This window comes from Symphalangus syndactylus, chromosome 5 (genome assembly GCF_028878055.3).
Source record: "Symphalangus syndactylus isolate Jambi chromosome 5, NHGRI_mSymSyn1-v2.1_pri, whole genome shotgun sequence".
NCBI lineage: Eukaryota > Metazoa > Chordata > Mammalia > Primates > Hylobatidae > Symphalangus > Symphalangus syndactylus.
This window is the reverse complement of record NC_072427.2, coordinates 21486011-21498204: the sequence shown is the minus strand read 5'-3', so window position 1 is coordinate 21498204 and position 12194 is coordinate 21486011. Positions and strand designations below refer to the sequence as shown.

The 12194-nt window shown below is 51.0% G+C and overlaps 1 protein-coding gene across 1 annotated transcript in view; it reads right to left on the bottom strand.

Moving 5' to 3' along the window:
• Positions 1 to 12194, bottom strand: part of SLC28A1 (solute carrier family 28 member 1) — a 60092-nt gene that overhangs the window by 31291 nt on the left and 16607 nt on the right. Inside the window, exons 6-8 of the mRNA XM_063638609.1 lie at positions 10695 to 10836; positions 9283 to 9396; positions 6279 to 6356 (exon numbers count right to left, since the gene is read on the bottom strand). Of these exons, the coding sequence (XP_063494679.1) occupies positions 6279 to 6356; positions 9283 to 9396; positions 10695 to 10836 (334 nt within the window). The remainder of the gene's footprint in view (positions 1 to 6278; positions 6357 to 9282; positions 9397 to 10694; positions 10837 to 12194) is intronic.

Here is a 12194-nt window from a genome sequence, read left to right as displayed (position 1 = left end):
TGCTTGTCCAGTGGATCCTGAGAGAGACTGCAGGGCAGCTGGCAGGCCTGCAGGGACGGGCCCACGCCAGGAGGGAGAGTGCCCGGGGTATCAGGACCCCACTGCAGCACTGGGACTTTCTCCTGCCAGCAATCAAAAGATTTTCTATCTGTGAGATGGAGAATGGTGGAAGAGAAGCTATGTTTTGGATTAAGTGGGGACTGTCTAGGGAGGGGAGGGGAATGAAAGAGAAAAGAGGTGGCCCCAATTTTCTAAGGTAGGATAGAATACTAAATAAGGTCCCTGTGGCCAATATCATCTCACAGCCTAGGAAACACCTCTGGGGCCTGCAGGATGTGAGATGGCAGAACAGGGCAGCAGCTCGAGGCAGCGCTGCTGTGGAAAGGGGAGGCAAATGCCATTAAATTCCACTGTGTGCCAAGCACGAGGGCCTGTCCTGGGCCAGGTCCCTAATATATGGGGACTCATCAATCCTCAAAGCATCTGTGGTGGATGTAACTGTTGCCACTTCACAAATGGGCACACGGAGGCTGTAAGATCTTGGCTACCCACCCGAGGTCACACACCTGCAAAGAGGCAGATGTACCTCCCAGCCACCATGCAGATTGCCAAGGTCCTGCCATGCCCCTTGGGAGGTTTGCCCTGGCAACAGTCCTGGAGGCTTGTTTCTCTGCTTTCAGGGGCAGCATGCATCCCTGCTGGAAACTGAATGTCTGTGTCCCCCTAAATTCATATATTGAAACCTAATTCCCCAGGTGATGGTATTAGGAGGTGGAGCCTTTGGGGGTGATTAGGTTATGAGGGTGGAGCCCTCATGAATGGGATTAGTACCCTTAGAAAAGAGGCCCCACGCCAGGCACAGTGGCTCACGCCTGTAATCCCAGCATTTTGGGAGGCTGAGGCCAGAGGATCCCTTGAGCTCAGGAGTTCAAGACCAGCTTGGGCAACATAGTGAGACCCTGTCTCTACTAAAATTCAAAAAAATTAGCTGGGCATGGTGGCATGTGCCTGCAGTCCCAGCTATTCTGGAGGCTGAGGCAGGAGAAACGCTTGAGCCAAGGAGATGGAGGCTGCAGTGAGCAGTGATCACACTACTGCACTCCAGCCTGGGCAACAGAGTGAGATCCTGTCTCAAAAGATAAAAATGAAAAATAAAAGAGGCTCCAGAGAGCTCCCTCTCCTCTTTTACCATGTGAGGACACAGACGACCAAGTGGGCAGGGAGCAAAGTGGGCCTCAAGAGAATTCAACCTTGCAGGGACCCTGATCTCAGACTTCCAGCCTCTAGAAGTGTGAGAAATAAATTTCTGTTGCTTGTAACCACCCAGTCTATGGTTTTCATTATGACCTCCTGGACGGACTAAGGCAGTCCCTCTCAAGGAAGAGCCAAGTAAGTCCTGACCACTGCCTTGCAGAAATGGCTTTGGAGGCTGGTCCTGCTAGTACCATAACTTAAGGAAGAAGGAAATTCTAGCTCTTCTAGGCCAGTGGTTCTCAGCACGTGGACCAGCAGCATCCTCTGAGAATTTGCTAGAAATATTTTGGATTTAATAGATCTACAGTGGGGCCTGATGTTTGGCCTTTCCAGATGCTGCTGGTGCAGCTGACCTGGACACCACACTCTGACAACCACAGCCCTGGAGCCTAGATTAGACGCTCTGAGCAAACTTCATCACCTGGGACAAGAAACAGGCTTTGAAGGCCAGACAAAACCCACTAAGGACACGCCCTGCTCTCTCCTCTCCCTGGAGGAAGCTGAGCCAGGGCTCCTGCTGACTTCCCAAGGCTGTCTGGGCAAACCCTCATGTCCCCAGATCCCAAGGCCTGAGCACTGTCGACAGTGCCCTGTCACCAGCCCCAGGCCACCGTAAGCCACAAAAACCCAAAGCTGGAAGATGCTCAGGGCAGCAGCTGCAGTGCGCACTGTACCAGCACCACCACCAGAAAGTGGAAGGGACTCATCTGCAAGTCCAGAGCAGCTGCATTTCTGGCTGTCCCCTGGCTACGCCTCCTGATTTCCTGTTTGTGCCATCCCTTTGCCCAGAATGGCCTCAGCACTCTGCCCCTCATTCCTATTTCTGCCTGGATCCTGGGTTTTCAACAAGATGCCTCCTGCCTTGGCTGTCCCATCTCCCTTCTTTCAGCCATGCCACTGCAGGCTTCATTTACTTCCCATTCCCTTCACCAAAAACCATGCTCACTAAGGTTACCAGTTACCCCTTAACTACCAAATCCATTGGTACCTTTTGGTCCTTATTTGATCTTTGTGTGTGTGTGTGTGTGTGTGCAAAATTTGGCGCTGTTGACCCCTGGGGATTGCAGAGTCTACATCAGACATCCCGGAACTCTCAGGAGATGAAGACATTTTCCTTGACCCTAGGGGTTCCTCCAGAGAAAATCTGAGCAGCACTGCTGAGCTTAGCAGTGGGTGCTTGTTCCAGAGGCTAGAACAATAGTGAAAGAATGAGAGTCTGCTCCCGGGTCAGCCAGACCCAGGGGAGTATGAACATGCGGGTGGAAAGTTACTAGAAGGGAGACGGAGCCAAGGTGGAATGACTAATCCAGCTGATACAGCCAAGGGGTGACTGCCACGTCCACTGTGCTGGACTCCAGGCCCAGGGCAGGCTGAGGGCTGAAGAAGCCCCAGGGAGAGACTTTACTTCCCCCCAGAAGAGAGCAGCTGGACCATGGCCCAGTAGGAAGTAGCTTGGATTCTGAAAATCTGAGTGAGCTCAGAGAAGACTTCCCCAGACTGAAATTGGCCAAAGGCCTTGGACCAGGTGTGTATGATTCATAGAAAGAACAGAGAGAACTTCCTGAGTCTTATGTTCAGCTCAGCATTCAACAAAACCACCCCTACCTTGAGGGCAAATCCCAAGCATATGTGTGTGATATAGAGGAGAGGGGGAGGCTGAATAAAATGTTGTGATTAGTGAGAAAGAGAATTCTGTGGCCACAGAGCATTCATCCTAGTCCTCCTTCCTCTTTCCCAGCATTGCTAAGGATGGTGCATCAGCCAATACACTGTCCAGGAATTTGTCCAGAGGACGGGGCCTGCCAGGGGCCAGGAAACTGCTAGTGTTTGGTTGGGAAATGCTGAGGCTGGTTAATGATAAACCCACCTCACTATTGTTCTTGCCTTAACTGAACATTCAACTTCAAAGCTTTTTGCCACCACTGATACATTTTTATTTTCTTCTTTTTCTTTTTTTTTTTTTAACATTGAGTCTCACTCTGTTGCCTGGGCTGGAGTGCAGTGGTGCGATCTCCGCTCACTGCAACCTCCATCTCCCAGGTTCAAGTCATTCTCCTGCCTCAGCCTCCTGAGTAACTGGAATTACAAGCACCCACCACCATGCCTGGCTAATTTTTGTATTTTTAGTAGAGATGGGGTTTCATATTGGCCAGGCTGGTCTCGAACTCCTGAACTCAAGTGATCAAACCACTTCAGCCTCCCAAAGTACTGGGATTACAGGCGTGAGCCACCACGCCCAGCCTAATGGATACATTTTTAAATGATCATTTTTGTTATTCAGAGTGCTTTTTGTATTTGGGGGAGACACATGAGGCCATTGATTTCTGCTGATAGTATGAGGAAGAATACATCCCTTAACCAGAAGTCCAGTGGAGGCGTTCTAGGTCTGGCTCTGCCCTAACTCACTGTGCCATTGTGGCCAGCTCACTGCTCCTCTCTGGGGCTTGGCTGGACCATCGGTAATACAAAAGGGGGGCCCAAACACCACTGAGCTCCCTCCTGGTACCAACGGTCAAGGAATCCATGATTCTAAAGGGTGATTCTAAAGGGTGATTTGGGGAGAGATGCAAGCAGCAGGTGTGCACACATCCTTCCAGAGAGGCTGGGAGGAGACATAGCTAATGTGCCAGGGGGCAGACACAGAGGCAAGCCCAGCAATGACGCAGGAGAGATGCAGGCCAGTGGTGGGCGGGGGAAGGCGCTCCGGCGGACAGCAGCTGCGTGGCCCGCCCAGCACCTCTTTCCCTGCTTTTTGGCTAACCAGGCTTTAATTTCCCTTTGGGAAACAGCTTACCTGCCCATCCACTGAACTCCGCCCTGCACTGTGGACACGCCAGCACGTTCTCACCTCCACGCTTTGCCCATGCCATTTCCTCTTCCTGCCTAGCTCAGTGTGTCCAAATCTCTTCTGTCCTAAACTCCATGTGAAATGCCAGCTCCTCAAGGATTCTCCCTCACGGTCTCTTGTTAGAAGAATCTCTCCTTATAGGCACTCCTCAGGCCCTTCCGTTATTGCACTTGAACGCAGCTGCCTGGGAAGTTTGAACTGCAGAGTGTCGAGTGTGTGTGTGTTTTTGTTTTGTTTTGTTTTGCTGAGATGGAGTTTTGCTCTTGTTGCCCAGGATGGAGTGCAATGGCACGATCTCAGCTTACTGCAACCTCTGCCTCCTGGGTTCAAGTGGTTCTCCTGCCTCAGCCTCCCAAGTAGCTGGGATTACAGGCATGCACCACCACACCTGGCTAATTTTGTATTTTTAGTAGAGACAGGGTTTCTCCATGTTGGTCAGGCTGGTCTCAAATTCCCAACCTCAAGTGATCCACCTGCCTCAGCCTCCCAAAGTGCTAGGATTACAGGCATGAGCCACCGCGCCCGGCTGAGTGTGTGTGTTTTAAAGTGTAAGAAGCTGCGGGAGCCTCCCTGCCTGGGTGGACGCTGGAAGTTACCCTGAAGCAGACCTTACTGGTCTTTTCTGAAACCTCGGTTACCCCCGCATTGGTTATGCAAAGGTAAGGGAGCAGCTGCTCGTTACCCTAAAGGAATATGGTATTAGGCGCCTTTGCGGGGCTGACATAGGCTCCCCCTCCCAATATTCTCCCTATGCAGAACTGGTCTCAGAAAACATGGTGGGCAAATTTGCCCAGGGGGCAAGAAGACTTCAGAGAAGATAGGAACCTGGGCCCTTCCCTTTCCTCCTAGGGCTGACAATGTTAGACTGGACATTCCCTAGGAGTCTGCTGGCATAAGAGATGCTAAAGCTCCAAGGGGAACTCACCAGAGGTCAGGGTCAGGGTCAGGGGTAGGCAGGAGGGTCTGAACTCATGATCCGGCTCAACACCAGCCCAGAAGTCCAGCCAAGTCCATGGCTTGGGCCAAAAGTCTCCTGGGTCCAAGACCCCCAGCAGGGTGGGGAGGCTCTGGGAACAGTGGCCAGCATAATGAAAAACAGCAGAAACCTCTGGAACCTGCACATGGGGTCTTGCATAACAGCTCCATGGTGATGGTGGTCCCGGATGTACCAGAGTGGGCAGCCCTGATTTCCCTCTCAGTGCCATGCATCAGTGGCAGAAAACTGAGGCCAGCTACTGGGTGAGTGGGGCCCCAGGTCTCTCTCTTCTGCCTGGCAAGGGAGCTTAAGCCTAGAGCAAGCTGGTCTTAGACAATTGGAGTGTGAGGCAGGCAGAAGAGGGCTACACTAGAGTTCTTACTAAACAAGGCATTTCGGTGCTTAAACAGTTAACTGGGGAAAAAAGAATACAACCACAGCTCCACCCAGAACAGTGAAGCGGTCCCACTGGTAGCATCCTCATCCTCCGCACAGGCTGCCCTGTTTTTAAATTAGGGTTGGGGCTCCACCATTAGACAATAAGGTCTTTGAAACAGAACAGTGCTTTTATCTCCATTTCCCTTATAATATTTTGCATTGCAGTAAATGCACAATAGATTTTTGTTGGAGGAAAGAAAGGAAGGATGGATGGAGGCAGGGAGGGAGGGAAAGGGGGATCGTAGGTCTAGGAGGACATGAAGGAGGGAGCTATTGCAGCGGGACTAGTAAGGGCTGCCTTCCTGGCAGAGGTGGCCTGTGAGGGGCCCTGAAGGAGGAGCGCTGAGAGGATCATTTGAGCCTAAGCCTTCCTGGAAACTGCTCTTTCTAGGCCCAGAGTCTCTGCAGCATATCAGGGGCTAAGGTCTGAGCAGGAGCTATCCCCACGACCCCTACCCCCACTTCTTGTCCTCAGCTACTCAGTAATTCTATAATTTGGAGGTTCATCTCTAAGAAAAAAACACACAGAAATATCTTACTTTTGCAAATTTTACAAAATATAGTAAAAACTTCTCATGAGGCGAACATTGCTGGGCTCCTCCCGGGCCCCAGGCTTAAGGTTCACTAACTTCCCAGTATGGCCACCTCTGCCCACAGGACTCCTCCCCTCCACCCAGGCCCCCACCATGCCCAGACTCCCTTCTAGCTGGAGTCCCTGGGCGGTGGCTGCTAAAGGCCTCTGGGACCCTGAGTCAAGCTGACCTGAAAGGCAAAGACATCCTTGACCAGCGCCTCCCCAAACACGAAGCTGGAGCCGGCCTCCGTGTAGCTCAGGAAGATCTGAAAGAAAAAAGCAAAACAAACAAAAACAGGCAGTGAGGCTGGGAAGGGAGGAGGGAGGAAGCAGCGGCCAGAGACAGGCGGGTTGGCCCAGGGACGTAGTCCCCCCAGGCCCTTATCTGGGGGGTGGGCACCACCTGGCAAGGTGTGTTAAAGCTGCCGTCACAGGCACTCACTCCTAAGCATATTTGCCAAAGAGACACCTTTTTGGTCAATTTTAAAGACCTGCTCTGTAGGCTGGGTGCGGTGGCTCACACCTGTAATCTCAGCACTTTGGGAGGCCGAGGCAGGCGGATCACCTGAGGTCAGGAGTTCGAGACCAGCTTGGCAAAAATGGTGAAACCCCATCTCTGCTAAAAATACAAAAATTACCTGAGCATGGTGGTGGGCACCTGTAATCCCAGCTACTCAGGAGGCTGAGGCAGGAGAATCGCTTGAGCCCGGGAGGCAGAGCTTGCAGTGAGCCGAGATTGTGCCATTGCACTGCAGCCTGGGCAACAGAGCGAGACTCTGTCTTAAAAAGAAAAGAAATGCTCTGAGAGTTGTTAGGACAATAAAGAAGAGACAACGGAAGAAGTAACCATGAGATGTGTGAAGAAGGCAGTGCCTCTTGTGCCGCTCAGGCCCCTGACAACCAACGGCAAAGCCTCCCCTCATCTTGTCCCCATCCCGGGCTTGTGGCCTTGGAGTCTGAGCCCAGCCATGCTTCTACGGGAGACCTGTGTTATATCCTGAACTTGCAATGTGACTGCAGGGGCAGCAAGTCATTTCTCTTGTTCAGGCCTCGGTGTTCCCATCTATAAAATGGGGACATGACTAGAAAAGCAATTCTCTGTCTTTTCCTCCACACCCTGTACAGTTACTGTCAGCGAGGCCAGCAGGTGTGCACATTCCTGGACCGGCAGTGTTCTCATGCTCCATCCTGCGCAGAGCACAGGGAACTGCAAGCTGGTGAGACGGAGGTGAGTAGATTAACATATTTAACCTATGTCCTTGATAATTTATATTTTTAAAGTGTTAAAAATACAAAAATTAGCGGGTGTAGTGGCTCATGCCTATAGTCCCAGCTACTTGGGAGGCTGAGGTGGGAGGATCCCTTGATTCCAGGAGGTCGAGGCTGCAATGAGCTAAGATCATTCCACTGCACTCCAGCCTGAGTGATGGAAGTGAAATCCTGTCTCAAAACTAAACTAAACTAAACTAAATTAAAATAAAATTTAAAAAAGGCCAGCATGGTGGCTCATGCCTATAATCCCAGCACTTTGAGAGGCCAAGGCAGACAGATTACTTGAGCCCAGGACTTTGAGACCAGCCTTGGCAACATGGTGAAACCCCATCTCTACCAAAAATAGAAAAATTAGCTAGTCTCATAACCTGGTTTCAAAATAAATAAACAAATAAATAGATTTTTTAAAAATTCTAAGTGTTAAATAAAGGAGACCATTGGTTTGGACTGAGCTCCTGCACTACTCCCAATAGACCAAACCACAATGGAATCACTCATGCTATAAAGTTCCACATCACAAGTCAAAACTAAGCTGTCTCCTGACCTTCCAAAAAATCAGGAGAAGGAGACACATAGCCAAATCCCCAAATGCAGCATGACAGGCAGTCCCCTCAGCTTTGACCTTTACAAGGAAAGTGACCTTGAAACAACCAATCTGCTTTTTATTTTCTGTTTCTGCTTTCTTCAGCCTTTCTCTATAAAGCCGACCTCCTCTGCTCAACTCATCGGAACACTCACTCTATTTTTATAGAATGAGGTGTTGCCTAGTTCTAAAATCACAAATAAAAGCCAATTAAGATCTTTAAACTAAATTTGTTCTAATTTTCTTTTGACAAAAGTAAATCATGATCGTTGCACAACAAGTGTGCATGAATTTAATGACACTTAAAAGTGGTTAAAATGGTTGATTTTATGTTACGTATATTTTACCAAAATAAAAAACAGAATTGGCTAGGCACCGTGGCTCAAGGTGAGATCACTTGAGCCCAGGAGTTTGAGACCAGCCTGGGCAACATAGGGAGACCCTGTACCTAAAAAAAAAAAAAGAAAGAAAGAAAGAAAAAAAACATGTTTTAATTAGCTTGGCATGGTGGCTTACACCTGTAGTCCCAGCTACTCAATAATGGGGAGGCTGAGGTGGAAGCATCACTTGAGCCCAGGATTTCAAGGCTGCAGTGAGCCGTATCCACACCACTGCACTCAGCCTGGATGTCGGAGCGACTCTCTCAAAACAAAACAAAACGGGCCCAGGTGTGGTGGCTCACGCCTGTAATCCCAGCACTTTGGGAGGCTGAGGCAAGCGAATCGTCTGAGGTCAGGAGTTCGAGACCAGCCTGGCCAACATGGTGAAACCCTGTCTGTACTAAAAATATAAACATGAGCCAGGCATGGTAGTGGGCACCTGTAATCCCAGCTACTGGGTAGGCTTAGGCAGGAGAATTGCTTGAACCAGGGAGGTGGAGGTTGCAGTGAGCCAAGATTGTGCCACTGCACTCCAGCCTGGGTGACAAAGCGAGATTCCGTCTTGAAAAAAAAAAAAACAGAACAAAAATGTATAATTTCAATAAACATTTTTTGTAAACACACACAGAAGTAAATCATTTGCAGATTTGGTTTTTTTTTTTTTTTTTTTTTTTTTTTAGCACTTTTAACTGTTACAATTTCCAAGTCACTGCTGATTGCAGACCCAGCCTCTGAAAAGACTACTCTACTGGGGCCTCAGTACCAGGCATGAGGGAAATGGCAGCTGCATTGCCTGGCCCCCAGCTGCCCACCTGGTCTGGGGCCCCAGTCCACCCCACCCTCCCGGTCCCAAGCCTTCTATATGGCCTCACCACCCACTTTTCCCCCTGCCAAGTGGTTTCTCCCCTACTCCCAGTAACCTAAGATGCTCTGGGCAGCCAGGCCCCACGTACCTACCCGGATCTGCTCGCCCAGCCACTCAAATGCAATGAATCCTGGTTCTGTTCTGATGACGAGGAGTCCAAGTACAAACTGCAGTCCAAGTCCCCAAGACACGGCCCGCCAGGACACCTGCCACCCCCCCAACAGAAAGGTGAGTTCAGCAACTTGAGGGATGGGCAGGGAGCCGGGTGGGGGTGAGAGCAGGGGGCATTGGCCTGCCCAGAGGATGGGGCTGGAGCCAGACAGAGTACTAGGCCTGTTGCCAGTGGTCTCACCCTCCCTGAGATTCAGAACAGGCCATGTGCCTGGTAGGAATGGGCCTGGGCAGTGAGCAGGGGTGGGCCAAGATTCTCACCAAGAACTCAGGTGAAATCGGATCAGCCTTGGGCATGCCACGGCACTCTGTCTCCTGGTCATCACTGCCAGAGATGTGGCCTGGGGGTCTGGCCTCAGGATCAGCACCAGACTGCTCTGGGCCCAGCTCCTCTCCAGCTCGTGTGAGCCCTGTCTGCCTGACAGTCTCCAACCTCTCCTCCATAGGCTGGGCTCCCAGCCACCTCGACCCCGACTCTCTCCATGCCCACACCCCACGCCCCTCCCAGTAGATGAGAGCTGGGCTCCTCAGGTTGCTGTTCCTTGATGAGCATTTAATAATTCCTTAGCAGTGAGTCCAAGCTCAGGTGTGTATCATAAGCTCCTGGGAGGCTTGGCTGTAGCCTGGGGAAGGTGGTAGCCACACTGTGAAACAGGGAGGGATCTTATGCTATGGAGGCAGAGAGAGAGAAGGTTCCATCTGCCCATGTCAGGGCCCTCCCAAATGGGTGCGTGGCTGCCTGAGTACACATCAGAATTTAGTCTACATCAGAATTTAGTCTACATCAGAATTTAGTACACGTCAGAATTGTGCTTGCTGACAGGGTGATTGCTGCCCTTGCCCTTGAGTTTCTAACGCAGTAGGCCTAGGGTGGGGCCTAAGAAGTTACATTTCCGGTAAGTTCCATGGAGGCGCTGCTGCTGCTGGACTGGGGCACAGACTTTGAGAAGCACTATTTTAAGCTAATGATTCCAGGAAACCCTTGGCTCTGCAGACAGACTGGAGTTCTGGCCTGCGTTTTCTGTGGTTGGGGGTGGAGGTGGTTCCTGAGCCTACAGACCTGAAGACCAGGATTAGACTGACCAGAGGACATGTCACCAAGGAAACAAATGTCCTGGTGGCCTCTGAGTCTGGAGAGACGTCCTGCTGGGGAGTTTGAAGACTTCTGCTTCGCAGGAAGCCTGTCCTGATACACACTGGTCTTCTCCGGGCCCTGAGCCTCCAGGGCGCTCCCAACAGGAGCATCTGCCTATACCCCAGCTCCCAGATCCAGCCCAGGGGCAGAAGAGAGAGGCAAACACTTCCAGCCCTGGGCCCCACAACCAGCACTCACTGCGCAATGATGCTTTGAGCAGGCAAAGAGGAGAGCGATGAACACGCAGATTCCCGCGAAGGACACCAGTTGCTCAGGCCGCCGGGAGGTGTCCAGAGACAGCCACAGAACCAGGCCCAGGAAAGCAGCAAGAGCTAGGCCCCTCCAGGCAAGAGGCAGAAAGCCATCACCCTCAGCATTGCACCCTCACCCCAACCACACACAATAGCACCCAGGGACCCAGAGAAAAGGTGCTCAGGGCTGGGAGGAGGAGAAACAGCACAGCAGAGTGGAAAGAGCACCAGCTCTGGAACCACACACTGGGAAGGGCTGACTTGGCTGTGTGACCTCAGGCAGATCGCCTTGCCTCTCTGAGTCTAGTTTCCTCATGGGTCAAATGAAGCCAGAGACCCCTCATTTCTCAAGGTTGCTGAGAGGATTATATAAGGGGATGTATGTACCAAGCTGAGCCTAGTGACAAGCACCTGGCTCCATCCAGCTACAGGAATCTTACCGCTGCAGAGATGCTCAGCTCAGCCTCTGACCTTAGGGGAGAAAGGACCTGTGCCACCCACGACTCAACACTGTTAGCCATGACTGCAAAATGCCTAGAAGGATGTGATGTGAGTTTGGACCACTGAGCTGAGCACCTGAGACCAAGGAACGGATCCAACCTTAACAGCAACACTTCCCTCCCTGGGGCTGGGATTTGTTTGTCCAGGATGCAGCCTGAACGGTGGGAGAGCTCAGATTTTGGCATCAGGTACTCAAGATCTCATCCCAATCCAGTCATCAACTCAATCCAGTCATCAACTCACTGGGTACTACTAATGACAGTTAATGTTCATTGAGCACCCGTTATATGCCAAGTACTATACCGATGCTGAGAGACATGTTCTTTTGATAGAGATGAGGAAACTGAGGCACAGAGAGGTTAAATAACTGGCCCAAGGCCACTCATCTAGAAAGTGGCAGAGCTGAGATTTCAACCTAGGCACTCTGGAAGCTAGGTCTATTCACTTAACTACACTTTTATCCAGGCCGGTCCTAGCTGGTAAGCAGGAGACCAAAGATCTGAACTCAAGCAGGCTAATTCCAGAGCCTACTGCTTTTCTTTCTGCTCATATTTTTAAACTCTTCTCATTCCAGTTCAACATGCACAATCTTTGCCTTGTTTTCGTGCCAGCTGTACCTCTCTTTACTTACTATTTCTCTTGAGGTTAACTGACTTTATAAGAACTCAAATGTGGCTGGGCGCAGTGGCTCATGCCTGTAATCCCAGCACTTTAGGAGGCCAAGGTGGGTAGATCACCTGAGGTCAGGCATTTGAGACCAGCCTGGCCACCATGGTGAAACCCCATCTCTACTAAAAATTCAAAAATTAGCCGGGTGTGGCAGTGGGTGCCTGTAATCCCAGCTACTTGGGAGGCTGAGGCAGGAGAATCACTTGAATCTGGTAGGCAGAGGCTGCAGTGAGCTGAAATCGTGCTACTGCACTCCAGCCTGGGTGACAGAGCAAGA